At 58.3% G+C, this 27,806-nt stretch overlaps 1 protein-coding gene across 1 annotated transcript; it reads right to left on the bottom strand.

Moving 5' to 3' along the window:
• Positions 1-121: 121 nt before the first annotated feature.
• ITGB3 (integrin subunit beta 3) lies at positions 122-27,806 on the bottom strand. The gene is made up of 15 exons (XM_064174457.1): positions 27,457-27,806; positions 20,444-20,529; positions 15,647-15,839; positions 13,246-13,498; positions 12,312-12,474; positions 11,327-11,488; positions 11,074-11,169; positions 10,805-10,894; positions 10,296-10,430; positions 8,556-8,985; positions 4,227-4,449; positions 2,692-2,792; positions 2,462-2,581; positions 1,317-1,483; positions 122-625 (listed from the first exon to the last, which is right to left on the bottom strand). Exons 1-15 carry the CDS (start codon positions 27,512-27,514, stop codon positions 557-559), a joined length of 2,346 nt encoding a protein of 781 aa, XP_064030527.1. The 5' UTR covers positions 27,515-27,806; the 3' UTR covers positions 122-556.

The following is a 27,806-nucleotide window of genomic DNA, read 5'->3' on the forward strand; positions in this document are numbered from 1 at the left end:
CATCCCAGGCCACAGCAGCACCAGAAGTGTGTGGCTACAAGAAGAAGGAGGCTACTGGGCTGCTGGAGTGGTGTCCCCAACCCACAGAGCCACACCACAGCTCCTGCCTGCTGGCAGCAAGAGTAGCTGCCCTGTCCCCTAAGGAGGCAACTCCTGTACCCAGGGGACCACATCTGTCCAGTGCACGAGTGGGCAGAGCTTCACCAGCACAGGCCATGGAGGACAGCACAGCTCAGCCTTCAGTTCAAGCAGCTGCTCCCCACATCCTCTTGGCCTGAAGAGCACCTAAGGGTTCCCAGCCTGGCTGGGCACACAAAGTCCCATTTCTGTCTTCAGTGTGTGCAGGGGTCACCAGCTCCTGCCAGCGACCCACCGAGGTAAGCATGAGAGGTCTGCTGTGGGAAGCACGTCCGGTGGGGGGATGGGCAGCAGGGCCTGGCAGGCAGCTGAGGGGTTGTTAAATTGCAGAGACACACACAGGCTCTTCTGTAAACCAGGCTCCAGAAGGTGCCCTGGATCCTCAGCTGACCCCACAGCCAGTGCTGATGTGGCACCCTTACATGTTCCCACGGTAGGTGATGTTGGTGAAGGTTGATGTAGCCTCTTTATATAAAGGGTTGTTACCCTAGGAGGAGGAGGAGGAGGACAAAGAGCATCATCAGTTTGTGCTGGGCATCAGCATTGCTTCTGCTTTCCAGCTGGGGAAACTGAGGCACCATTTCAGCATCAAGGGATGGATCCATGCTGCCACTCGTGGCTCTGGCTGTGCAGTTTGATGACTCCCCATAAAGTTTTGTGGGGGAGAGCAGGGAAAAGCTGCTGTGGAAAACCAGCAAGAGCTCCTGAAAGATCCACCCCACCCCTTTTCTCTGGGGAGGTGGAGGACAGGCACTGTCCCACCTCCCTTCCCTTGTGCTCTGGGTGCCTCAGCCCTTCCAGCATCCCGTGGCAGGAGGGACCTTCCAGCTCACTCACGGGATGGAAACACTGCTGTGGGCAGTGAGTAAGAGGTCACACTGGTGACAAGAGCTCGGGATACACTGGAGGTAGGAAAGTCACTTGGGACACTTGCACAACCCCTGGGACCACTTGCTTGGGCAAGTGATGCCCAGGCTGGCAGTGTCACCCTGAGTCCTGCTGTGACACTGCCATGCCTCATAAAGGGGTGGGCAAAGTGGTCCTTAAGGATCATGCTCTGGGACCACAGACAGCAACTGGGCTCCCGTGCTGGGAGCACTGGGATCTGGATCCACTCAGCCCAGGGGCTGTGGGGGTTGAGGGGCTCCTGCCCAGCACACCCAACCCAAGGCCCTCACCGTGTCCCACTTGGCCCTGGCCTTCTCCTCCTCGAAGCGAGCGAACTCCCGGCGGTCGTGGATGGTGATGAGGAGCTTCCAGATGAGCAGGGCAGCCAGGCCGATGAGCAGGATGGCTCCTGTCACCGAGAGCAGCACCACCAGCACGTCTGGCCCCTTTGGGCAGTCTGGAGGAGGGAGAAGGGCAGGGCTGGCAGGGGCTCAGCACCCCCAGGGCAATTAAAAGCAGCTCAGTGGCTGCTTGGCTCTGGGTACGTGGAACTCCTCTGGTCTCAAGAGGGCTTCATCCTCCACTGGGGAGCAGGAGCCTCCACCCTTGAGCATGGCAGGGTCTAGAAAGAGGGATCCTCATCTATGAGGTCCTTAAGCTACTACAGAGTAGGGGCATGCACCCTAGGCTGGAGTAAGCCAGGTCAGGAGAATCACAGGTCCTGGCCATGCAGGGGGATGACACAAGAGCCCAAGTCCTTGGGCTGGTAGAAGTTCATCTCCAAGCTACCAGCCTGGCTGATGACCTGCACCACCAAGACAGTGCTGGCAAACCAGGGTGGCAAGATCTGGTGTGAACCCAGCACCCACCCTGCTCCCCTGCCCAGGCTGTGCAGCCACCCCAGCCCTCACCTGCCTCTCCCCTCCAGGCACAGGGGCCAAGGAAAGTGAGCTCCAGCCCTGCTTTTGAAGGGTCTGTGGTCACACAGCTCCCAGCCCAGCTGGAAATCAGAGCTCAAGGTTGCTGCAGACCCCAGGGCAGCTCTGCATGGTAGGAGCTGCCATGTCCCAGCCCTGGCATGCAGCCAAAACATTGCTCCTGCCTGGCTAACAGGAACCAGCTCTTGTCTCTCTTGACGAAAATCACACCCATGGAGGCAGAAACAGAATGAGGGCGGTGGGAAGGTTGAGCCCCCATCCTTGGCCTCAACGTGGGGGTGCAGTACTGGAGCTACATGATGGGGAAACATGAGCCAGGCAGGAAATCACAGCCCCAGCGGCACAGAGCAGGGAACAAAGCAGCTCTTTAACCTCTCTCAGCCCCCGACCGCAGTGCTCTGCGAGGCTGGCAGAGGTGGGAGTTACGGAAGGGACACAAACTCCCCCCATTTAGCATGGATGCTCTGCACGCTCTGCCCCCCCCAGCTGAGGCTCACCTGGCTCCTCGATGACGGAGAGGATGGACTTGCCGCTGGAGTCCTCGTAGTACTGGAAGCGCACCACGCAGTCGTTCTCGTCCTTGTAGGTGCAGTTCACAGCGTCCTTGCCCCTGTCACCTGCCGGAGTGAGAGGCTCAGAGCCCCCCGTGCCGGGGGGGAGAGCAGACTGTGTGCCCAGCCCCCAGGATGTCCATGCTCTAGGGCAGGGGTTGGGTCTCCTCTCTTACTCAGTTCCTGCACCGTCTCGATCTCGTCGCGGCACATGCGGCTGCAGGACTGCTGCTCCACCAGCGCTCCCCGCTCGAACTTCTTGCACTCCACACAGTCCCTGAGGAAGAGGAGGGAGGTATGGTGAGCTCTGCCGTGCTCTGCCCGGGGAACCACCCACACCTTTCAGTCTCAGGCTGCAGAAATCGCTGCAACCCCAGCCCAGCTGCAGGTGGTTAAAGCTCCTGCCGCCACTGCTGCCAATTCCCTGATGGGTATGACCCACCCCAGCTCTTTGCTAGCCTCCCCGATGGGTTAGGATACATCCCAGTTCTCTGCTGGCTCTCCAGTGGGGTATGACCCATCCCAGCTGTCTTGCAGCTCACTGATGGGGAATTACCCATCCCGACTCTTGCAGCTCCCCAATGGGATATGACCCATCCCAGCTCTCTGCTGACTCCCCAAAGGGGTAGGACCCATCCCAGCTGTCTGACAGCTCCCTAATGCGGTATGACCCATCCCAACTCATGCAGCTCACTGATGTGAAATGACCCATCCCAGCTCTCTGCTGGCTCCACAGCAGGGTATGACCCATCCCAGATCTTTGCTAGCCTCCCCAATGGGTTATGACTCATCCCAACACTCTTGCAGCTCCCCAGTGGGTCATGACCCATCCCAGCTGCCCAATGGGCTATGATCCATCCCAAGTCTTGCAGCTCACTGATGAGGAACAACTGATCCCAGCTCCCCCCTGGTATATGGCCCACCCCAGCTCTCTGCCAGCTCCCTAACGGGGTATGACCTACCCCAGCTCCCTGCTGGGCTATGATCCATCCCAAATGGGGAATGACTGATCCCAGCTCCCCCCTGGTATATGGCCCACCCCATCTCTCTGCCAGCTCCCTAACGGGGTATGACCCACCCCAGCTCCCCCCTGGGATATGATCCACCCCATCTCTCTGCCAGCTCCCTAATGGGGCATGACCCACCCCAGCTTCCCGCTGGGCTATGGCCCACCCCAGCTCTCTGCCAGCTCCCTAATGGGGTATGACCCACCCCAGCTCCCCCCTGGGATATGATCCACTCCATCTCTCTGCCAGCTCCCTAATTGGGTATGACCCACCCCAGCTCCCCATTGGGATATGACCCACTCCAGCTCTCTGCCAGCTCCCTAGCAGGGTATGACCCATCCCAGCTCTCCACTGGGATATGATCCACCCCAGCTCTCTGCCAGCTCCCTAACGGGGTATGACCCATCCCAGCTCTCCACTGGGATATGATCCACCCCAGCTCTCTGCCAACTCCCTAACGGGGTATGACCCATCCCAGCTCTCCACTGGGATATGATCCACCCCAGCTCTCTGCCAGCTCCCTAACGGGGTATGACCCATCCCAGCTCTCCACTGGGATATGGCCCACCCCAGCTCTCTGCCAACTCCCTAACGGGGTATGACCCACCCCAGCTCCCCCCTGGGATATGGCCCACGCCAGCTCTCTGCCAACTCCCTAGTGGGGTATGACCTGCGTGACCTGTGCCGCCTCTCCCCTCTCTCACTTTTTGATGGTGCAGGCGTCGGGGCAGGTGGGGCACTTCTCGCAGGTGAGGCCGTAGGAGCCGGGCTGGGTGCAGTCGCACTTGCCGCAGACGCAGGAGCCGTGCCCGCTGCACACCAGCCCGTTGCTGGACATGCAGGTGTCGGTGCGGGTGGTGCAGTTGCAGTAGTCACCAGTCCAGTCTGAGTCGCACAGGCAGTCCCCGCAGCTGCACTGCCCGTGGCCTGCAGGAGACCAAGAGGGCATCAGGACCCTCAGGTGTTCCCGCAGAGCACAGAATGGGTAGGGTTGGAAGAGACCTCAAAGGTCATCGAGTTCCAATCCCCCCCTTCACAGTACCACAGTATCACAGTGTCACAGCATCACAGTATTATTAGGATTGGAAGAGACCTCACAGATCATCAAGTCCAACCCTTTAGCACAGAGCTCAAGGCCAGACCATGGCACCAAGTGCCACGTCCAGTCCTGCCTTGAACAGCTCCAGGGACGGCGACTCCACCACCTCCCCGGGCAGCCCATTCCAGTGTCCAATGACTCTCTCAGGGAAGAACTTTCTCCTCACCTCCAGCCTAAATCTCCCCTGGCACAGCCTGAGGCTGTGTCCTCTCCTTCTGGTGCTGGCCACCTGAGAGAAGAGAGCAACCTCCTCCTGGCCACAACCTCCCCTCAGGTAGTTGCAGACAGCAATAAGGTCTGCCCTGAGCCTCCTCTTCTCCAGGCTAACCAATCCCAGCTCCCTCAGCCTCTCCTCGTAGGGCTGTGCTCAAGGCCTCTCCCCAGCCTCGTTGCCCTTCTCTGGACACGCTCAAGCATCTCAATGTCCCTCCTAAACTGGGGGGCCCAGAACTGAACATAGCACTCAAGGTGTGGTCTAAGCAGTGCAGAGTCCAGGGGCAGAATGACCTCCCTGCTCCTGCTGGCCACACCATTCCTGATGCAGGCCAGGATGCTATTGGCTCTCTTGGCCACCTGGGCACACTGCTGCCATGGGCAGGGACACCTGCCAGCAGGGTAGCTTGCTCAAGCCTCATCCAACCTGGCCTTGAACACCTCCAGGGAAGAGACATCCACAGCCTCCCTGGGCAACCTGTGCCAGTGTCTCACCACCCTCAGTAAACAACTTCTTCCTCATCTCCAGTCTCAATCTCCTTTCTTCCAGCTCAAGGCCATCACCCTTGTCCTGTCAGCACAAGCCTTCGCACAAAGTCCCTCCACAGGTTTCTTGTAGCCCCCTCAGGTACTGGAAGGCTGCTCTAAGGTGTACCAGGAAAAATTCCTTTCCTGTGAGAGTGATCAGGGATCGGAACAGGCTGCCCAGGGAGGTGGAGTCACAACCCTGGAGGCGTTCAATCAACGTGTGCACAGTGCACTGGGGGACATGGTTTAATGGCCACGGTTGTGTTGGGTTGATGGTTGGGCTCAAGGACCTTAGAGGTCTTTTCTGACCAAAACAATTCTAGGATTCTGTGATTTCCCAGCCCAGGACCAGTCAGGGGTAGCCAACTGCTGGGAAAAGCCCCACAAGCTTTGCAGGCTCACCAAGACTGGTTTAATGAGACAGACAGACAGACAGACAGACAGACAGATGTGCTTAATGCCTGCCAAAGCCTGGGGCTGTTTCACTTGTGGTTTGATTCCAGCTCCAAGACAAGACCTGGCAAGCAGGGAGAGCGCCGCGGAGCCGGCACGCGCCGGCCTGAGCCCCGAGAGCAGCAGCACACTTTGGGAAGGGCACACAGCACCACAGGGTGCCAGGGGGTGGAAAGGACCTTGGAAGAGATCATCCAGTCCAACCCCCCTGCCAGAGTAGCTCACATAGGAATGCATCCAGTTGGGGTTTGGAAGTCTGCAGAGAAGGAGACTCCACAGCCTCTCTGGGCAGCCTGCTCCAGGGCTCCAGCAGTCTCAGAGGGAAGAAGTTTGTCCTCAGGTTCCCATGGACCCTCCTCTGCTCCAGCTTGCACCCACTGCCTCTTGTCCTATCACCGACAGAGCCTGGCTCCACCCTCCCCACACTGCCCTGCACATCTTTGTCACCGGCAATGAGGGCAGCCCTCAGGCTCCTCTGCTCCAAGCCCCAGCTCCCTCAGCAGGGAGATGGCAGAATCAGAGAATGTCAGGGGCTGGAAGGGACCTCCAGAGCTCACCCACTCCAGCCCCCCCGCCAAAGCAGGGTCACCCATACCAGAATCACACAGGGATGCATCCAGGCAGGTTTTGAATATCTGCAGAGAGGGAGACTCCACAACCCCCCTGGGCAGCCTGTTCCAGGGATCTGGCACCCTCACAGTGAAAAAATTCCTCCTCATGTTTACATGAAGCTTCCTCTGCCTCAACTCCCACTGTTGCCCCTTGGCCTGTCATTGGGCATCACCCAGCAGAGCCTGGCTCCAGCCTCCTGGCACTCAGCCTTTATGTATGTTTCATGCCTCACCAGGCACCATCCCCACCATGGCCTGGGGGCCACCAGCATGAGAAATAAATGTGTAACCCAGTCATGAGGAACTAGGGCTGAGTCACAGGAAAACAGAGCCACCAGGCTGGGTGACAAGGCATGGAAACAGTCTGCCAGATGTGGCTCAGTGGGATGGGGTCAATGCCAGCAGGGGCAGACAGATCCTGTTAATTAACAGCTCACCCAGGCTGGGGGCAGAGCTTTGTCATTGTCCCTCCACCCACTGAACCTGGCAGCCATTGTGCAATCAGGGAGCAGGGACAGGCACTTGGCTCCCTGAGGGCACCAGCTGCTCATGGTGGGGAAACCCAAGGTCCTCAGCTCCATTATCAGAGGCTGGTAAGAGGCTTGAGTTGAAAGGGGCCCTGAAGATCATCCAGCTCCAACTTCCTTGCCCTGCAGGGACATCTCTCACTAGACCAGGTTGCTCAAAGCCTCATCCAGCCTGGTCTTCCATGGATGACTTTGGTTAGGGTGGCAGAGCCCTGGAGGGGGCTGCCTGCAGAGGTTGTGGCATCTCCTTCCCTAGAGACTTTCAAGACCCATCTGGATATGTTCCTGTGTGACTTGCCCTAAGTGATCCTGCTCTGGTGGGGGGGGGGATCAGATTCAATCTCCACAAGTCCCTTTCAAATTCTACCATTCTCTGATTCCTTGAGGTGTCCACAACTTCTCTGGGCAACTTGTTCAGGTGTCTCACCACTCTCATGGTAAAGAACTTCTTCCTAATGTCCCTTCTCTACCTTGCTCTAGCTTTAAACCACTGCTCCTCATCCTGTCACTCCAAGCCCTTGTCAAAATCCCTCCCCAGCTCTCCTGTAGCTCCCTTCAGGTACTGGGAGACTGCTCTAAGGTCTCCCTGAAGCCTTCTTTTCTCCAGGTGGAATAGACACTTAATCTCACACAAACAGGAGCTGGTGAAAAGCCTGGAGCACAAACCCTATGAGGAGAGGCTGAGGGAGCTGGGGGTGTTTAGCCTGGAGAAGAGGAGGCTCAGGGGGGACCTCATTGCTGTCTACAACTACCTGAAGGGACATTGTAGCCAGGTGGGGGTTGGGCTCTTCTCCCAAGCAACCAGCAATAGAACAGGGGGACACAGTCTCAAGTTGTGCTGGGGGAAGTACAGGCTGGATGCTAGGAGGAAGTTCTTCCCAGAGAGAGTGATTGGCATTGGAATGGGCTGCCCAGGGAGGTGGTGGAGGCACCATCCCTGGAAGTCTTCAAGAAGAGACTGGATGAGGCACTTAGTGCCATGGTCTGGTTGACTGAATAGGGCTGGGGGATAGGTTGGGCTGGATGACCTTGGAGGTCTCTTCCAACCTGGTTGATTCTACGATTCTATGCCAACAGCCTCAGTGTGATGTGACCTACCCTGGACCGTTTCCCTTCTCCAGGCTCAACAACCCCAGCTCCCTCAACCTGTCCTCACAGCAGAGCTGCTCCAGCCCTCTGACCGGACCCTCTCCTACAGTTCCACACCCTTCTTGTGCCGGGGGCTCCAGAGCCGGCCGCAGCACTTCCACACCCACGAACTCGGGCAACGCTGCCCGGCGCCTGCTGCCCGGCGCCTGCTGCCCGACGCCTGCTGCCCGGCGCCTGCTGCCCGCCGCCTGCTGCCCGCCGCCTGCTGCCCGGCGCTTGCTGCCCGGCGCTTGCTGCCCGGCGCCTGCTGCCCGACGCCTGCTGCCCGACGCTTGCTGCCCGACGCCTGCTGCCCGACGCTTGCTGCCCGACGCCTGCTGCCCGACGCCTGCTGCCCGGCGCTTGCTGCCCGGCGCCTGCTGCCCGACGCCTGCTGCCCGGCGCTTGCTGCCCGACGCTTGCTGCTCGACGCCTGCTGCCCGGCGCCTGCTGCCCGGCCGGCGCAGCACTCACCCGAGCACATCTGCCCCTTGAAGCGGACGCAGGAGAAGTCGTCGCACTCGCAGTACTTGCCGCTGACCCTGCCGAAGTCGCTGCTGTGGCAGACGCACTGCCCGCACACGCACTCGCCGCGCTGGCTGCAGAGCGGCTGCCCGGCCCGGGGGCTGCAGTTGTCCTGCTGCGAGGGGCTGTACTCCTGCTCCGAGCACTCGCACTGCGAGCCCAGGCGCCCCGGGTTGCAGCGGCACACGCCGCACTCCAGCGAGCCGTTGCCGTGGCTGCAGGCGGAGCTGTTGGCCTCGGCGCGGCTCTCGCAGTCGCAGTCGCAGTGGAAGTTGACCATCACCGTCAGGCTGTCCTTGAAGCCCACGGGTTTGATGGTGAAGGATTTCTGGCGCTCCTGCGGGCACCCCCGCACCTTGGCCTCGATGCTGAAGCTCACCTGGAAGGCAGAGGAGCGTGGTCCAGGTGTCAGGAGCAGCAGTGTGGTGTTGGGGTGCCTGCTGCAGGCTTGTAGTCGGCTCTGGTGGGGCCACACTTCGAGTATTGTGGTCAGTTTCGGGCACCTCAGTACAAGAGGGATGTGGAGGTGCTGCAGTGAGTGTAGAGGAGGGCAAGGAAGCTCGGGAAGGGCCTGGAGAACAAATCTCATGAAGAGTGACTGAGGGAGATGGGAGTGGTTAGTGTGAAAGAGAGGAGGCTGAGGGGAGACCTCATTGCTGCTACCTGAAAGGACCTTGTGGAGAGGTTGGTGCTGGTCCCTTCTCACAGGTAAATAGTGATAGAAGAACAGGGAATGGCCTCAAGCTGCCACTGGGGAGGTTTAGACTGGACATTAGGAAACTTTCTTTCCCAGCAAGAGTGGTCAGACACTGGAATGAGCTGTCCAGGGGGTGGTGGAGTCACCAACCCTGGGTGTAAAAGTTGTTTGGATGTGGTGCTGGAGGGTATGGTTTAGGGTGCACCTTGTAGAGCAGGGATATGGGTTGGACTTGGTGCTCCTGAGGGGATGTTTCTGTGATGAACAGGGTTAAGGAGCTTGGAAGTCTTATGAGGAGCAGCTGAAGCAACTGAGATTGTTCAGCCTGGAGAAAAGGAGGCTGAGGGGAGACCTTGTGGCTCTCTGTGACACCCTGAAAGGAGGTTGGAGCCAGGTGGAGGTTGGTCTCTTCTAAAAGGAGCAAGGAACAGGACAGGAGGAAACAGCCTCAAGCTGCACCAGGGCAGTTTATGTTGGACATGAACAGTTTCTTCCCCAAAAGAGTTGTCAAGCCCTGGACCAGGGTGCCCAGGGAAGTGGTGGAGTCACCATCAAAGCTGTGAAGTGGTATAGTTTAGTGGTGACCTGACAGTGCTGGGTTAATGGTTGGACTCAGTGGTCTTAAAGGTCTCTTCCCAACAGCTCTCTGAGTTTTCCAAAGGTGTCCCAGCCTGGTTTGGGTTGGGGCATTGCCTGCCACAGTAACCAGGCTAAATCCCATGTGCTGTGACCAGCAGTCTGGGCTGAGGTAGCAGAGCAGAGCTGGCTTGCAGCAGACTCAAAAGGGCATTTTCCTCCATGGACCTGCCCAGCTGGACACCTCTCTCCACTGCAGACACACAGGGTCTGTATCTTTGTCTGTACCTTTATCTTCTGTCTGTCCCTCAGAAGGTTGTGGGGCAGGCAGATGGTGCTGGTGGGAAGCATCAGATGAGCTGGCAGCACTGCTACATAAAGGGGAAGAAAACCCAACCCATGAGCAGGCTCCTCACCGTGTCCCCAATCTTGAGCCCCATGCAGGACTTGAGCCCAGGGATGACCTCGTCGTTGAGGCAGGTGGCGTTGAAGGCCAGAGAGAGCTCCTCGGGGAGGTCACGAACCTCCAGCTCCACCTTGGAGCGGATTTTCTGCAGGAGAGAGGAGTGGTGAAGATGACAGCACAGGCTGGGCAAGGTTTAGTCATTGGGCTCCCCTCAGCACCACAGTGATGCTCTCCCATGCACGGGAACAAGGCCAAGTGCCCCAAGTCTGGACTTGGCTGTGTCATTCCCCACAGGGAAGTGCGTTCTAGGATGGGAAGGGGCAGGTGGTGAGCACAGTCATGTCCCTTCCCCAGGGTCCCTGCACATGTGGCTGGAGGCAGATGCTTGCTGCTGGTCCAGGGAGGATGCTCAGGACTGAGGGAGCTGCTGAGCCTGTGTGTGGGCTTTTTGCAGTGTGAAGCTGTGTCCATTTCAGGGGGGGAGAGGGCAGCTGTGGGCCCATCACCCTGCACACTCACCCCGTAGGAGTCCACTATGAGCTGCAGGACGTTGCTGGAGTCTCTGGACAAGGTGCCCACAGTTGTGCCTGGGATCAGCTCACTGTAGTTCTGGAGAAACATCATAAGCATGGTCTGCCTGTGACAGGTGAACGGGCCACAGCTGGGCCAAACCCTGCCCAAGGAGCTTTGATAGGTCAGGAGACCTCCATGCTATGTCTAGTTACCCAGGCCACCTGCAAAGAGTGCTCCTCAGGACCCCCCCTCCACCCCCAGAAGGTGACTGTTACCTGGTAGAGGCCAACAACTGTATCTGTCACAGCAAAGATCAGGTTGATGTTCTTCTGAGAGAGTTTCTCAGTCATCAGGCCCAGAGAGGGATAGTCCTGGGGAAGAGGAGAGGTCATACCCTAGCAATGTGTGCCCCCAGGCACCTTGGTGCCCATCACGCTCTCCAGCAAGGGCTGGGCCCCTTTTCCTATCCCATAGGGACCCTCCACAGAGCTCTGAGCAGCCCAAGGCCGTGCATGGGCTGGGGTTTACCAGTGTGGTGGAGGCAGAGTAGAAGTTGTCCTCGTCAATGTGGCACTGGGCATCATTGGGCTGCACGATGCCAGCCAGCCTGCCGTCCAGCGCGATGTGGGTCTTGGCATCCGTGGTGAAGACCAGGAGGTGGGAAGCATCATTCCTCCAGCCAATCTTCTCCTGCAGCAAAAGGCAGCTCCCAGTCATGCTCCCAGGGGCAGCCCTTTGTGTCATCAGCCCACTGCTGCCTTGGCTGCCACCACCCAACCTGCCATGGCTTGGCTGTAGGGACCACTCTGCCGTGGAGAGGGAACCGATGACAGTGGTTCCCCCAGGGAAGGGCTGTGGGTCCTGGCAGGGGGCATGAGCTGCTTGGGCAAGGGAGAGGGGGTTTAGTTTGCAGAGTGTCAGTCAAGGTGGCAAATGGCTGAGGGATGCAGCCTCTGCCATTCCCAGCAAAATCAAGGGCAGGAGGAGATGTCTCTTCTGGGCTGGCTACTGCAGAGCTGACTTGGGATCATCTGCAGCTCCCAAGCACCAGTCTTGCTCCTCTCCCAGGACCAGGTGCTGCTCCTGCCTTGCCTTGGCTATTGGTCTGGAAATGTCACAGAATCACAGAACGGTGGAGATTGGAAGACCTCTGAAGTTCATCTAGTCCAACCCTTCTGCTAGAGTGGGATGGCTGAGAGTAAGTCACCCAGGAACATGTCCAGGCAGGTTTTGAATGCCTCCAGAGACTCCACAACCTCTCTGGGCAGCCTGTCCCACCCTGGAAGTGGAAGGGTTTTGCTTTATGTTTATGTGGAGCCTCCTGTGTTCCAGTTTATGTGGAGCCTCCTGTGTTCCAGTTTATGTCCACTGTTCACCCTCTCTGGATATGAGCCCTGCAGCAGCTCCAAGGGCTTACAAGTCCCGCCCTGGTGGTGTTGGGTGGTCTCTGCTAACCCTCTAGGCCCAGCTTGATGACTCTTTCCCAGCCCCAGCCATTCTTTCTTGCCCTTACATCACAGACAGTGGCCTGGATGATGGCATCAAAGCCACCCTCAGGTGCATCCCGGTTCCGTGAGACTTTCTGCTTCTGCACCTCCTCGTTGAAGCGTGTCACCTCGTCCGTGAGGGACAGCACGTGCTTGTAGCCAAACATGGGCAGGCAGGTGTCCCCAATCCTGTGGGAGGACAGTAGCCAGCCAATGAGACTCTCCCAGCTCTCGTCCCCACCATGCAGCCAGCCCACCTCCCCTTGTCCTGCTCAGGAGGTGTTGGAGTTCCCAGCTCTCATCCCCACTGTGCAGCCATCCTCTGTTCCCTGCTTCTGCTCAGGATGTGTTAGAGAAACACAACCACTCCCAGAGACTCTCCCAGCTCTCGTCCCCACCATGCAGCCATCTCATGTCCCCTGGTCCTGCTCAGGGTGTGTTGGAGATCCCATCTCTCATCCCCACCATGCAGCCATCCTCTGTCCCTTGGTCCTGCTCAGGGTGTGTTGGAGAAACACAACCACTCCCAGAGACTGTCCCAGCTCTTGTTCCCACCACACAGCCATCCCACATCCCATAGTCCTATTCTGGACATGTTGGAGAAACTTAACCATGCCTAGAGACTGTCCCAGCTCTCATCCCTACCATGCAGCCATCCCATGTCTCCTGCTCCTGCTCAGGATGTGTTGCAGAAACACACCCATGCCTAGAGACTGTCCCAGCTCTCATCCTCACCCTGCAGCCATACCCTGTGAGTCCTGTTCAGGATGTGTTGGAGAGACCCAACCACTCCAAGAGCCTGAGGACAAAGCCAAAGGCTGGAGGAGGACCTTTCCAAAACCAGGGTCTAAGCCCTGCCTAGCTCCCTGCTGAAATCCACGGGTAGGGCTTTCCAGCCAGCTTCTAGTGGTGTCCCATGAACTTCAATCCTTCACAGGACTCCCTCAGCCTGGGACTTACTCATAGCAAGGGTTGGTGACAGCCTCTGGAGGAGAGATGTACATGTAGGGGGAGATTGGCTTGTCCACGAAGGCCCCGAAGCCGATGCGTAGGTTGCTGGTGAGCTTGCGCATCTGGCTGGCCAGCTTGGTGCCCAGGTTCTGGATGTTCCTCAGGTCATCCTTCATGGAGTTGGACAGGTCCATCAGGTAGTAGATGTCCACAGGGTAGTCTTCCACTTGGCGCACTTGGACGCGAAAGACCTGGGAGTCGTCTGCGGTGTGACAGGGCAGTGGGGAGAGGAGCAAAGGGACTCATCACAGGGCTAGGGAGAGAAATCAACCTACAGGGTTGGCAGGGACCCCAGGAGATGGTTTGAAGGTGCTGGGAGCACAACATCACAGTTAGAATCATAGAATCATAGAATCAATGAGGTTGGAAGAGAGCTCCAAGATCATCCAGGCCAACCTATCCCCCAGCCCTATCCAGTCAACCAGACCATGGCACCAAGTGCCTCATCCAGGCTTGGCTTGAACACCTCCAGGGACGGTGCCTCCACCACCTCCCTGGGCAGCTCATTCCAATGCCAATCACTCTCTCTGCCAACAACTTCCTCCTGGCATCCAGCCTATACTTCCCCTGGCACAACCTGAGGCTGTGTCCCTTTGTTCTGTTGGTGGTTGCCTGGGAGAAGAGCCCAACCCCACCTGGCTACAATGTCCCTTCAGGTAGTTGTAGACAGCAATGAGGTCAGCCCTGAGTCTCCTCTTTCTCTAGGCTGCACACCCCCAGCTCCCCCAGCCTCTCCTCATAGGGTTTGTGTTCCAGGCCCCTCACCAGCTTTGTTGCCCTTCTCTGGACACCTCCCAGCACCTCAACATCTCTCTTGAATTGATGTGCCCAGAACTGGACACAGTACTCTAGGTGTGGCCTGACCAGTGCTGAGTACAGGGGAGAGGCACAAAGGGCAGCAGCTATGCTGTGCACTCCTTGAAGATGGCAAATCACAGAGCCACAGCAACATGGAGGTTGGCAAAGCCCCTCAGGAGCACCAAGTCCAACCTAGAGCCTTGCTCTAAAGGATTCCCCTTAAACCACAGCCCCAGGCACCACATCCAAACAAGCTTTAAACACACCCAGGGCTGGGGACTCCACCACCTCCCTGGGCAGCTCATAAATGTGGCTTAAGGCTCTTGTATTCCAAGCCTCTCATTGCCAGGATGTGAGCAGATCTGCTGCTCAGAGCTGACTCCCCAAGCATGAACAGTGTGACATGAGAAGAAAAAATTCCTCACTGCAAGAGTGGTCAGGGTTTGGCACAGGCTGCCCAGAGAGGTGATGGAGTCCCCATCCCTGCAGGTGCTCAAGAAACCTGTGGCTGTGGCACCTGGGGACATGGCTTAGTGGCCCTGGTGGGGTTGGGTTGAGGGTTGGACTGGATGACCTTAAAGGTCTCTTCCAACAGAAACAGTTCTATGGTTCTATGACTTGTGCCAAGCCTTCTTGGATAGGCAGAGATGAAAACCAAGCTTGGGTTTTCTGCTGCTTCCAAGGAGCAGAGAGTTACAGCACTGCACCCTGCTCCTGCCCCTCTCCTGAGCATCACACCCACCTGCCTGCTGCTAACTATCTGTGGCCCTAAAACAGACCAAGGGCCTCTTAGCTGCTACATGTCCTCACTGCATGGGGACACTTCAGGCTGCTGTCACTCAGGTGGGTCAGGACTGCTCTTGGCCAGGCCCAGGGATGTCCACAGCCTGCCATGTGCTGTCAGCCACTGATATTTGGCCCCAGGGTTTTAATGAGCACAAGGGACCAAATCTGCTCCTGCTGAGACTGGAAGTCATCCATGAGTGGGTGGCTGGGGGTGGGCTCTGTGTGGGGCAGGGCATGGTGATGGCTCCACTCACTCCACATTCCCCAGACCAGTTCTGCAGCCTTGGGCTAGTGAGGTCTGTTAGCTTTGCCTCCTGCCTGGCACCTCTTGGAACTCCTCGAGGCTGGCAAAGGCCCAGAACAGCTAATTGGCTCCAGCCTGCCTGGCTGAAAGGAGCTTGGGAAATCAGAGGGACCTGCTGGCAGCCCAGCCCCCAGCCCTGCCAGCTGCCCTGCAGCTCCTCAGACATGGGCTGGCTTCCACCGGAGCACTCACACTGCAGCAGCAGCTGAGGTCTAAAGGGCTTCATGAAGTAAGCCTGTGCCTTGTTGGAGGTACATCCCATCCTGCTCCCTGGGATACTACAGGACTGAGCCAGGAGATTGAGCAGCAGCTCGCAGGCAGCCTGGCTGCCCATCAGGGATGTTCTCAGAGGGTTTGGTGCAGCCCTGATGGACGTCAGACAACCTTGGTCGCACATCACCGGAGCCCTTTGGGTTATCCCCACTGCATCTTCCCTTCCCACAGCAGTCTGGGGGCTCTTACCTGGCCTCAGGTCCAGTTGTATCTTCTGGGGGCTCATCTGGGTGGTGGTGGAGCCCCCTGAGCCCTTGCTGCTGAGGGGTCTGTTCTCCAGGACGGTCACGCTGCTGGTGGGGGCCTCGATGTGGTCCTGCCCACAGCCGTTCTGCAGGAGGTTGGCACGGAGGTCACAGCGGGGGGACGCCTGCAGCATGACCTGCAGGAGGGGCACAGGTCAGGAGCCAGCTCTCCCTGGGGTGTAATACCAGGAGGAGAGGACCCTCCTGCCCTGCAGAGCCCCTGCCTTAGCACACCTGATGCAAGACTGGGCTAAGAGGCCTTCTAGGGCACAAGGTCTCTCTGCTTGAGGGAGGTGGCAGACAGAGGGGATCCAGGATCATTGGCAAGTGCTGCTGGGGCCCAGGGCAGGATTTGGTCTCCTGTGCTTCACAGGGGAGCTCAGCAACCCCTGCCAAGGAGTGATGGGCAACATGTCCCTGCCCAGCCCCCTCCTGACTCCCGGCAGCTGCAGCCTCGGGTTTGGGTTGTGGCAGATCTATAAGGGCAGCCTCTGTGTGGGGTGGCAGGAGGAGGGTGAGGTGAGGGAACTTCTTTACTGGAGGGGTCCCAGAGCACTGGCACAGGCTCCCCAGAGAAGTTGTGGAGTCTCCTTCCCTGGAGACTTTCAAGGCCTGTCTGGATGTGTTCCTCTGTGATCTGTGCTGGATTGTGTGGTCCTGCTCTGGCAGGGAGGAGTTGGTCTCAATCTTCTCGGGTCCCTTCCACAACCTCTAATATCCTGTGATCCTGTGGGATGAGAAGGTGGCAGGCTGGGGGGGGATGGGCCAGAGGCTGGGAGTTTGTAATTGTTTTCTAAAGCCTGGCAGAAGTGGAGCCACCTTTTCCTCCCCATTTTCTCAACGTGTGCCCTTGGACATCTCACAGAACGTTAGAGGCTGGAAGGGACCTCCAGAGATCATTGAGTCCAGCCCCCTTGCCAAGAGCAGCATCACCATGAGCAAGGAGCAGCCCTGCTGTGGGTGACCCCATGGCATGGAGCCATGCTCAGTTCCTGTCCAAGAAGGGTTCAGGCTTATCTCCATCTCTCCAGCTTCCTGCTGGGTGGAGCTGGCCGAGGGGAGAAGAGGACCAAAAAAGGAGAGAAAGAGCAAAAAAGGCAACAGGGCTGTGGGAGAAGCTGTCGAGAGCCTGTCAGGGGCAGGAAGCACAAAGTCTGGAGTCATGGTGGGGTTCCAGCCCTGTCCCTGGTTTCCTAGAAAGCTGCTGGCTCCTGGCCCTTATCACAGCCCATCAGAAGGGCTTTGGCTGCTCCTGAGGACAAATATGGGAAGAATTTCTCTCCCAGCCCAGCTGCTGATTTCCGGGCAGGCAGCAGCAGCCTCCCTCTGCTCCAGAGGATTTCACCAGCTGCCTCCCACAGCCCAAATCGTTCCACATCCAAACTCTTGCTGCAGATGACCTGCACAGCCTTTCCCTGCAGCAAACAAGGGTGGCACAAATCCTGCTGTGCCTGTTCCAGCTCCCTGGGAAGCCTGGATCCCAACCGTGCAGCCTGTCAGCACTGGAAGGGTTTCCCCATCCAGGATTTTGGCTGCTCCAGGTTCAGGCTGGTTGAACCCAGGAATGGATTTATATGTTTTAAGCAAACAAGACAGAACTGCAAACAGTGTCAGGAGGCCCAGGCTGGCCAACAGCCCTCTGGAAAGAGCAACCAGGCAACAGCCAGGAAAATACATCAGCAGGCGTGGTCCTCCCCCGTGGCCTCCTGCTCCCATCCTTGCCCTATGCTGTCAGTGAAAAGAAGTCATCCTCCTAAATTAGCTCCCTTCCACCCACCCCTCAGAGCTCCCTGCTGCTGGAAGAGTTGCTGGTGTACTCCAGACCCCATCCACCACCTCACACAATTCTTGTCCCAGCTGGGGAAATCACTGTTAAATAGGGGGGTGAGAAGCAGGTTGGGCAAACAGGGCTCTGACTGTGGTGCTGGGCAACACCTGGAGATCCCAGGGAGCTCCCAGGATCTCACCTTATGAGCTTAGCAGCATCATTCCTACTGTGAGATCCCCCTGGAGGAGCTGTTTAACCCCAGGGCTGCATCCTTCCCCTTTCCCTGGAGCCCCACATGTCACTGACTCTGTGCACAAGATCCTCCCAAGCAACACAGCTGCTGCAAAAGGCAGAGGACAGTGCCACTGACAGGACGTTTGGCTATGAGACCCTCACAGCCCCCAGCCCTAATCTGGTTTTTCTCCCCAGGGTCTGTAGACCTTAATGGTTGGACTTGATCTTAAAGGTCTTTTCCAGCCAAAGTGACTCTGTGATTGATTTGATGACTTCCAGACTCAGTAACTCAGACGCAGCCCCAGGTAGCAGCAACCCAGTGGCAGCCCAAGCTTGCTGGTGACAAACTCCCAGGGCAGGGACTTAATCCACAGACAGGTACCCTGCAAACACCACTTCCCCATCAAACCAGCCCTGACAGCATCAATTCCCCACCACGGGGATGCTGGGGAGGGGTCTGTGTTCCCACCCCACCATCACAAGCCGTCCTTTAGCTGAGGTGCTCCCTAGCTCTACCTCCTACCTCTGTCCCACAGCAGGGAAAGAGGTTTCAACTCAGCATCTACTCCAGAGTGGGAAATGTGATGATTTTATCCTCTGATCACTGCCTCCAAACCCCATCATAAAGGGCAGGGTCAGGCAGGGTGCTGGAAGAAGCTCTAGCCCCAGGCTCCCTCACTGCTGGGTGGGGGAGGGCTTCAGGAGTCACCCATCCCCAGGGCATCTCTGTTTTCGTCTGCAGGCAACCACAAACGGCATCAGCTTCTCTGCAGGAGAGCTCCTGGGAGGACTCAAAGCACAGATGCCCTCACAGATGAAAGCTGAAAACCTTCCATCAGCTTCTCCAAGCTCAAATCCTGGTCCAGCCTTGCCTCCACCTTCCCTCAAGGGGAAAAAAAAAGGAGAGGGAGGTGACATTTTGGGTGGGTGAGACCCTGAAAAAGGTCATGATCATCTCCATAGTGGTTTTAGAAGCACATGTCAGTCCCGAGGCTTGTCCAGAAGGCAGAGTGAGTGGATGGGGCACATCCATTTGTTGCTAAGAGTGGTCAAGGTTACTGCAAATAAATAAGCAAACCCCAATCCTCCTCCACATCAGCACTCGGTGGGGTCAGTGCCGCAGGGGGCAGCAGTGAAATTCTCCTCCAGTCCAAAGCCAGGATGGAGGAGCAGAAACCTCCCAGATCCCTGGGCGAAGGCAGCCTGGGTGGGAAAGGGCTGCAGTGGGAGCACAAATAAGAGCACTGTCCCTTTAAAAAGAAGGAAGGGGGGGGAGTGGGGACGTATTAGAGACCTCCCCAACCCCAGGGAAATGAAACCAACCCACAGCAAAAACCCCTCATTTGCTAAATGAAGGCAATGGGGTCCAGATGTTGGCGGCAGAGTTGCTGAGCAGAGCTCGCACACAGCCTGGCTCCCCCGGGGGCTGGTCGCTGGCAGCAGCACCGTTCCCCTCGCTGCTTGTCACAGCCCTCAGCACCACTGCAAGGATTTGCCTTTTTTGGAAACTTTGGCTGATCTGGAGGCAAAAAAAATAAATAAAAAAGGGATCACATCAACAAAACAAAGCCCAACCCATCCCTGCCCCCACTGCAGCCTCAAGGCATCAGCCTGGCCCGGGAGCAGTGGCTGGGAAGGAGGGAGCCCAGCCCAAGGCAGTTGTTCCCCATCTGGGCTCTTATCTCCTTCCCAATTTCAACCACTCCTTGTGGGGGATAAGATGGGATACAAGCATCTGATTCACAGCAAGCTCCTCTGCGGTATCTGATGGGCACAGCAAGCAGAGGCAGCCCCTCCGGGTACACACCGACTCCAAGGCATCAGGCCATAAGTGCCTGCTCCAACAGCCTTTGCCAGCTGGCATCACTTTCTCCCAGGTCTTTCCCCAGCCCCAGTGGGCACCACGGGCACAGGCAGAGGAAGCAGAGTTTCATGGATGGAGAAGCAGACAGCAAGAAAAGCCTTGCCAGAGGGGAAGCTGCTCCCCCGGGAAGCCCTGAAGGTGGTTTCATCACATCCCAACCTCCCTTTTCTCTGCCCTGGGGCTCCCTCCCATCCGCTTGGAAATTCTTTCCTCTTAGCCTATGGACTAACCCCCAGGGCAGCATTTTGGAGGGGAAGGTGGCAGATCGTCCAGGCTCTCACTCACCTAAAGAGGGCAATTTCAGAGTGGCAGCTCAGCTCTCACATCCTCTTTAGCTCTCTAACCACAGCCAGGCACCTGGGCGGCCCTCCCCTCCTCATTCCGGTCAGCAAGAGGGTTTTAACCCCAAACCCTCACTTCTAATCAGTAGGGTTTGATTTCCCCCCACAGCCCTTCCAGGAATTCAGCTCCTTTAGCTGGAGCTTGACAATGAGTTCTCAAGAAGCAAACCAGAAGTAAAGTAGGTTTTTTTCAGTACCTTTTTTTTTGAGAGAGAAAAAGTGAATTCCCAATGGAAACAGCAGCATTTCCCAGCCTGCTCCATGTAGCTCCCACCAACACACCCAGAGAAGGGGCAGAGTTTTGGAGCAAGGCAAGAACAGGCAGCTTAAGTCCTGTGATGGGCATCTCGAGCTGTGGTCAGAGCCAGATGCCATGGGGAATGTGCTTAGACACGGTGGGAACAGATGGAGACTGAGCTCAAGGGTGTAAGAGAGGGACCAGCACATGTCCCATAGGCCAAAGGCTCATCCCCTCCTGCCCTGTCCTGCTTGGGGTTCTGCTTCAGCCCTGCTGAGCCTCCCCCCAGCTCTTACCTCAGCAGAGCACCAGGCACATAGAGGGCTCACAGCCAGGCACTGCTTGCAGGAGTTCACCCCGCGGGTGGTGCAGATGTTGCCCCCTGGAACAACAAAACAAAGTGGTCACAACCTGCAGAGCCCCAAAGCCACATGTGTGCTGAAGTGCCCAGTGCTCAGCCAGCACTGCAGGAGCAGACACAGCTCCCATCCCACTCTAACCCATTTCCCACTCTAACCCATTTCCCAGCCCCAAATCCAGGTCTTCATAGAACTGCTGAGGTTGGAAGAGACCTTTGAGATCATCAAGCCCAAAGACTCAGCCAGGGCTCACAATCCCACCACTACCACTGACCCACAGCACCACATCTGGGTGTCTTTTAAACACCTCCAGGGATGAGTACTCCACCATCTCCCTGAGCAGCCTGTTCCAGTGCCTGAGAACCATTTTTACCCCACTGACCCCCTGCCCCTTTCAGAACAGCCTCCCCAGCCTGATACCAGCCCAGGACTGAGCATCGTTTCCCACCTGCTAGCTCCTTAAGGGGCTCCCTCATCTCTGCAGCCTTGTAGATGTTGGAGTGCAGCCCACACTGCTGTCAGAGTTGGGCATCTTCCCTTGTGCCTCCCTGCATAGATCTTGGGGCAGCAGGGAGGGCGAATTCCATGGGGCTCAGCTTGGTACCCCTAGATCCAACCCTGCCAGGAACTAGGGAGCTGCCATCTCTTCCCACTGTCCCCAGCCCAGGTGGGTTGGTGTCTTCTGGTGCAGGCACTAAGCAGCTGGTCTTGGCTGGGGTTCAAGCCCTGGGAAAGGAGGGGAGGGAAGTGGCACGAGTCCAGAAGTGTGCTGGCAGCGTTTTGTGCCAGTGCCCTGGGCAAAGGTTGGGCTCTGCTGGGTAAAGTGGCAGTGGGGACTTTGGGAGATGTATAATGGCACCAATTGTGAAGGTCAGAGACTGGTTGGCCTGTATGGGTCCCAATTAAAGGCTTCCAAAATGTCTGCAGGGTCCTCAGGGCAGCGCCAGTGCCTGCCAGGGCAGGAGGAGCTTCTCCGGCAGAGCAGGACCCTGTGGCTCTGCGGTTCCTGCTGCCAACGGCTGCTGTGGTTGGGGTCAGGGCTGTGGTGGCAACCACCCTCAGCTCTTCCTCCCTCCCGGGGCACAAGTGTCTCAGCAGAGTTCCCCGGGCAGAGCAGACCACAGCTGTGTGCCAGCGTGGCTGGGGGGACAGTGCAGCCTGGGAGATGCCAGCCCGGAGCAGCGGGCACAGGGTCTCTTCTTTGCCCTGTCCCCATCGGTGGCTTTCCCTGGAAGCCGTGGGCAGCACAGCCACAGGAAACACAACACAAAGTAGCAGGAGCGGGAAATGATGCAAGGGTGGCGTCAGGTCTCTGGGCAGGAGCTCGGTGACAGCACCGTGTGCTCACTGGCATACAGGCAGGGAGTGTGCGTGCCAGCCTGGGGCCGCTGCCTGCAGCGTGCCACACCGTGCAGGGTGCTGCCACGCCGTGCAGGGTGCTGCCACGCCGTGCAGGGTGCTGCCACGCCGTGCAGAGTGCTGCCACATTGTGCAGGGTGCTGCCACGCCGTGCAGGGTGCTGCCACATTGTGCAGAGTGCTGCCACGCCGTGCAGAGTGCTGCCACATTGTGCAGGGTGCTGCCACGCCGTGCAGGGTGCTGCCACATTGTGCAGGGTGCTGCCACGCCGTGCAGAGTGCTGCCACATTGTGCAGGGTGCTGCCACAGCCGTGCAGAGTGCTGCCACATTGTGCAGAGTGCTGCCACGCCGTGCAGGGTGCTGCCACATTGTGCAGGGTGCTGCCACGCCGTGCAGGGTGCTGCCACGCCGTGCAGGGTGCTGCCACGCCGTGCAGAGTGCTGCCACATTGTGCAGGGTGCTGCCACGCCGTGCAGGGTGCTGCCACATTGTGCAGAGTGCTGCCACGCCGTGCAGAGTGCTGCCACATTGTGCAGGGTGCTGCCACGCCGTGCAGGGTGCTGCCACATTGTGCAGGGTGCTGCCACGCCGTGCAGGGTGCTGCCACATTGTGCAGGGTGCTGCCACGCCGTGCAGAGTGCTGCCACATTGTGCAGGGTGCTGCCACGCCGTGCAGAGTGCTGCCACATTGTGCAGGGTGCTGCCACGCCGTGCAGGGTGCTGCCACGCCGTGCAGGGTGCTGCCACACCGTGTAGGGTGCTGCCACGCCGTGCAGGGTGCTGCCACATTGTGCAGAGTGCTGCCACGCCGTGCAGGGTGCTGCCACGCCGTGCAGGGTGCTGCCACGCCGTGTAGGGTGCTGCCACGCCGTGCAGGGTGCTGCCACATTGTGCAGGGTGCTGCCACGCCGTGCAGGGTGCTGCCACGCCATGCAGGGTGCTGCCACGCCGTGCAGGGTGCTGCCACGCCGTGCAGGGTGCTGCCACAGCCTGAGCTGCATGCGACACGGGCATTATCCTGGCACCTCTTGGGGTCAGGGATAGCTCTGGCAGCTCAAAGTGCTCAGAGTTAAACACTCAGAGCTGCCAGCCCTGGGGGCATGGGCCCAAATGTCTCAACGGCTTCCAGGAGCACAGGTGCCTGGAGAGCCCTGATGCTGCGAGAGCTGGATCAGCACCATGGCCCCTGGGTGGAGGACACGGGGAGAGGTGCCAGGCAGTCATCTGGCCTGTGCCAGGTGTTTCAGTGCTTTCCACTCTCACCACTCTCCCTGCAGTGCCCCTGTCCAGCTGCCAGGTCCCAGGCCTGCCTGGGGGAGGGTTATGGCACCCAGTACCAGCAGCAACACTCCTGGCCAACTGCTAATTAATGCCAGTGTGGGATTTGTTCCCTCAGGGATGGGATTTAGCTCTCTGGAGGATTGTTTAATCACTCAGCTCTGCCCCAGAACTGGGAAAGTTCAGAGCTGGGAGGGGCTCCTGCCACTCATGGGTGCTCCTGCCACTCTCCCAGCCAGGGGACAGGACCCAGGGCTCACTCACACCAGCAGCCAGGACGTGAGAGATCTTTGTCCAAATCCTACCTCAAACAGGTTTCCCCTGTGACTTGAGCCAAGTCCTTCAGCTGCTCTCTGCCTCAGTTTCCCCTGTGTGGGCTTCTCTCTGCTCTCAGCTGCTCTGAGACACACAGTGGAGGATTCCCATGCTCATTTCTGCCAGGGGAGCCCCTGGTAGGCTCCACTTCTCCTCAGGCTGTGAAGCCTGAGCTCTGGGGTGAGAGCCCCAGGACTGTCCCTTTGGGCTGGAAAGCTCATCTGCTCTCCAGCATCTGGTGCATGCTCTGTATGGCCTCTGGGCCCCAGTGGTTTTCTCCCCTCCTGCCACCACCCCACAGCCCAGGGATCCTTGCTCTGGTGTCCCACTTCATGCTGGAGATGAGAAGCCAATGTTTGGGTTGATTTTGGACTGAGGGACACCAAAGCCAGGCTGTCCCACCTGGGCAGAGCAGTGGCCCTGTGGGTCAGGTAAAGCTGCAGCACAGAGGGACCCTGCAGGAGGGATGCTGCCAGGCCCAAGGTTGCCCTGGAGTCTGCCACCACATTGTGCCACCATGCCATTGTTGGCAATGCTGGCTTTGCTCAGGAGGTCCCCACAGGTGGGTACTTGTCCTATACCCACCTGCACTCTTTGCCCCAGGGCTCTCTGTGGTTTCTGTGGTTTCCATCACTCCATGGATGTGTTTGGGGACAGAGGAACCTTCCCCAACCTCCACTCTTGACTGCTCCTCACCCAGGGCTGGATGGAGCAAGGTCATGCCTTTTGCCCTGGAAGGAGTCAAAAATCCCCTGGGCTCCAGTGGTGATGAGCAGAGGGAGTTATCATCACCCCAACATACTGGGAGCAGGCATCCTCCCCACTCCCCCACCCCCCAGCTGAGATGTCCCTGGTTTGGCATTGCCAGTACTGGCTTTGTGGCTGGATACAGGGTTTGGTGTCATGAGGGAGATGGGGAGTGAGTCCTTGGGGTGATGCAGGACCAGAAGCACAGGCTGAGGATGCTGCAGCTTTTGCCCCTTCAGGTCGTGGCCCTGTGAGTGCCCAGCAACACTTCCCAGGCTCAGGACCCTACCTGGCCCTGAGCAGATTAACAAGATCCCAGCACAGCCTAAGCTAAGGCATTCTGTGGGCTTTAGAATCACAGAATCAGGCAGGGTTGGAAGGGACCACAAGGATCAGGCAGTTTCAACCCCCCTGCCATGTCCAGGGACACCCTACCCTAGAGCAGGCTGCACACAGCCTCAGCCAGCCTGGCCTCAAACACCTCCAGCCATGGGACCTCAACCCCCTCCCTGGGCAACCCATTCCAGCCTCTCACCACTCTCCTGCTCAACAACTTCCTCCTCACCTCCAGCCTCACTCTCCCCACCTCCACCTTTGCTCCATTCTCCCCACTCCTGCCACTCCCTCACAGCCTCAGAAGTCCCTCCCCAGCTTTTTTGTAGCCCACTTCAGATCCTGGCAGGCCACCAGAAGGTCCCCTGGGAGCCTCCTCTGCTCCAGCCTGCACAGCCCCAACTCTTTCAGTCTGTGCTCACAGCAGAGCTGCTGCAGCCCTCTCAGCATCCTCCTGGCCCTGCTCTGTTATTTCTGTTTCTGAATCACGTTGAGGATTTGTTTTTCTAGCCATAATCCCTGACAAGCCAAAGTACTGAAGCTGCAGTTTTTCACTCTGAAAGCAGCTGAGCTCATCCTGAAGACCCAGGCTTAAAAAAAAACAACCCAAAAGCCCAACTCTCCCCCCAAAAAAGACCCAACACATGAAACACAGAGAAAGACAAACTGGGCAGCATGGGAACCACCAGTGCTGCAGCCCCCAGAGGGGTGAAGTGATGCACTCCAAGTACCTCAGATGTCTGTGGCTGAGCATTACCCTTCCCTGGCTGGAGACAATTACTTAGTCCCCCAGTCTGCCCTCCCAGTAACCTCCTCCACCAGCCACACTCTTTGTTTTTCCCCCTTCTGCCAATTTGACCAAGAATGTGCACACAGAAGAGTGGATTAGAATATTTCAGTCAGACCATCCTTAAACCCTCTCCCTGGCCCTTTCTGCTTGACTCAGTGATAAGGATTTGGGCTTTTCTGGCTGACCTCCTGCCCACACCATCCTGGGGCTTTGTCTTTGCTCTCAGCCTCTCCCTATCTGCCAGCACCTGGCCCACACTGAGCTCAGCTGAGCACAGGCACCAAGGCAGAGGAGCAGAGGATTCACCTGCACAGCCCCAAAGTGCAGCTCAGTAACGCAGTGTAAGAAGCAAGCAAAATGGTTTTATGTGCCCTGGGTATCACTGGGGGGGTCTAAATGATCTGGGAGGAATGGGCCACAGATACTCAATGGATTTAGATACTCCACGTGTTAAAACAGTTCAGATACTTCTCAACTCTCACCACTTTATGGTAACACCTCTCAAGGCTCCTCTTTTCCTCAGCAGTGCAACCAAAACACTTCACAGCAAGGAAAACAGCCTGACCTGCTTTGGAATTCCACCACTGAAAGGTATTAAGAGCTCTAACAACAACAACAACAGAAGGTTGTACCATTAGCAAACTCATCCAGGGCTTGTCCTGTGTCCTGTGCTGATGACAGCTCCATCCAGCAGCGGATCAGAGCCTTAGGCTCTTCCTGGCCTCTCAACAAAGCCTGGGATTCTTCATCCCGAACGGTATTGCCCCAAACGCCCTCGAGAGGGGAGTGGAGAACAATGGAGCTGATTTACAGCTCAGGAGCTGGGAACAGCTCAGGTTGTGCAGAGACAGGATTCGCTGTGAGCCCTGCCAGCACACCTGGGGAGGAGATACTGCTCCTCTGGGCTTCTCCAGGCTTCAGACACGGCGAAGCAGAGGCTTTTTTTCACCCCTGTACACAAACTGCATTTGTCCTGCAGTTGCCTGGTGCCAGAAGGGTTTAAAGCACCAAAATAACACGAGAAGAAGTAGCAAGGGACAGCAGCACTGACACCTAAGCTGCCCTGGATCCAGAGGCCACCTGCCCTGCCAGCTCCCCCACTCTGTGTTCTGTTTCTGAAGGGCAGAGCACAGGTCCCAGCCCGGTGCAGAGCACACCGTGGGTAGACAGCACAGCCCTGCCTCGGCCAGCCTGGCAGTGACCCAGCCCGGGGCTTGCCTCTAGGAACAGCTCTGCCAAACTCTGGCCCCGACCCAGCCCGAGCCCACCGCTTCGAAACCGCACCGAGGTTTCAGGCTGCCAACCCCCTCCCGATTGCTTTCCCCGGGAAGTCACAAACCCTGGGAAGGCACAAAACTCCTGGAACGAGCAACCGAGTGGCTAACCGAGCTGGCTCGGAGCAAGCGGCAGCGCTGCCGGCGCTGCACCTACCCCAGGCGCTGCACCCACCCCAGGCGTACACCTACCCCAGGCGTACACCCACCCCAGGTTCTATCCCTACCCCAGGCGTACACCTACCCCAGGCTCTACACCTACCCCAGGCGCTGCACCCACCTCAGGCGCTGCACCCACCCCAGGCTCTATCCCTACCCCAGGCGTTGCACCTACCCCAGGCGCTACACCTACCCCAGGCGTTGCACCTACCCCAGGCGTACACCTACCCCAGGCGCTGCACCCACCCCAGGCGCTGCACCCACCCCAGGCGCTGCACCTACCCCAGGCGCTGCACCCAGCCCAGGCGCTGCACCCAGCCCAGGCGCTGCACCCAGCCCAGGCGCTGCACCTACCCCAGGCGCTGCACCTACCCCAGGCGCTGCACCTACCCCAGGCGCTGCACCCACCTCAGGCGCTGCACCCACCCCAGGCTCTATCCCTACCCCAGGCGTTGCACCTACCCCAGGCGCTGCACCTACCCCAGGCGCTACACCCACCCCAGGCGCTACACCCACCCCAGGCGCTACACCTACCCCAGGCGCTGCACCTACCCCAGGCGCTACACCTACCCCAGGCACTACACCTACCCCAGGCGCTACACCCACCCCAGGCGCTACACCTACCCCAGGCGTACACCTACCCCAGGCGTTGCACCTACCCCAGGCGTACACCTACCCCAGGCGCTGCACCTACCCCAGGCGCCGGCGGCGCACAGCAGCAGGATGCCGAGAGCCGCGCAGAGCCTTCCCATCTTCTCCTCCCAGCCCCGACCGCTGCCGGGGCCGCTAGGACCAGCCCCTCCGTGAGCGGTGGAGAGCAGCTCTGGGGCAGCTGGAAGGTTGTGAGCAGCCCAGGAGATGAATCATGAGTCTGGGTGTATGACACAGGGCGAGCGGGGCCGGCCAGAGGAAACTGCAGCTCGTCATTCAGTTGGGAGGCAGCGAGTGCCCCCCCCGCGCCGCGGCCAGCTCTGCAGAGCCTTTCTTCTTCTCTTTTTTCCTTTGCTCTCCCAGCTCGGAGCAGGACCTAATAAACCCTGGCAG

This window comes from Pogoniulus pusillus, chromosome 40, assembly GCF_015220805.1.
Source record: "Pogoniulus pusillus isolate bPogPus1 chromosome 40, bPogPus1.pri, whole genome shotgun sequence".
Lineage (NCBI taxonomy): Eukaryota > Metazoa > Chordata > Aves > Piciformes > Lybiidae > Pogoniulus > Pogoniulus pusillus.

Bases quoted from the DNA above. Each gene is read 5' to 3' on its own strand.
- ITGB3 (XM_064174457.1), bottom strand. From the start codon at position 27,514: ATGGGAAGGCTCTGCGCGGCTCTCGGCATCCTGCTGCTGTGCGCCGCC. The intron at 10,431-10,804 runs GTGAGTGTGCAG...TCTCTCCTGCAG, and splicing joins TCATAGTGGACTCCTACGGG to AAAATCCGCTCCAAGGTGGA. The intron at 1,484-2,461 runs GTGAGCCTCAGC...TCCCTCCTCCAG, and splicing joins CTCCGTCATCGAGGAGCCAG to ACTGCCCAAAGGGGCCAGAC.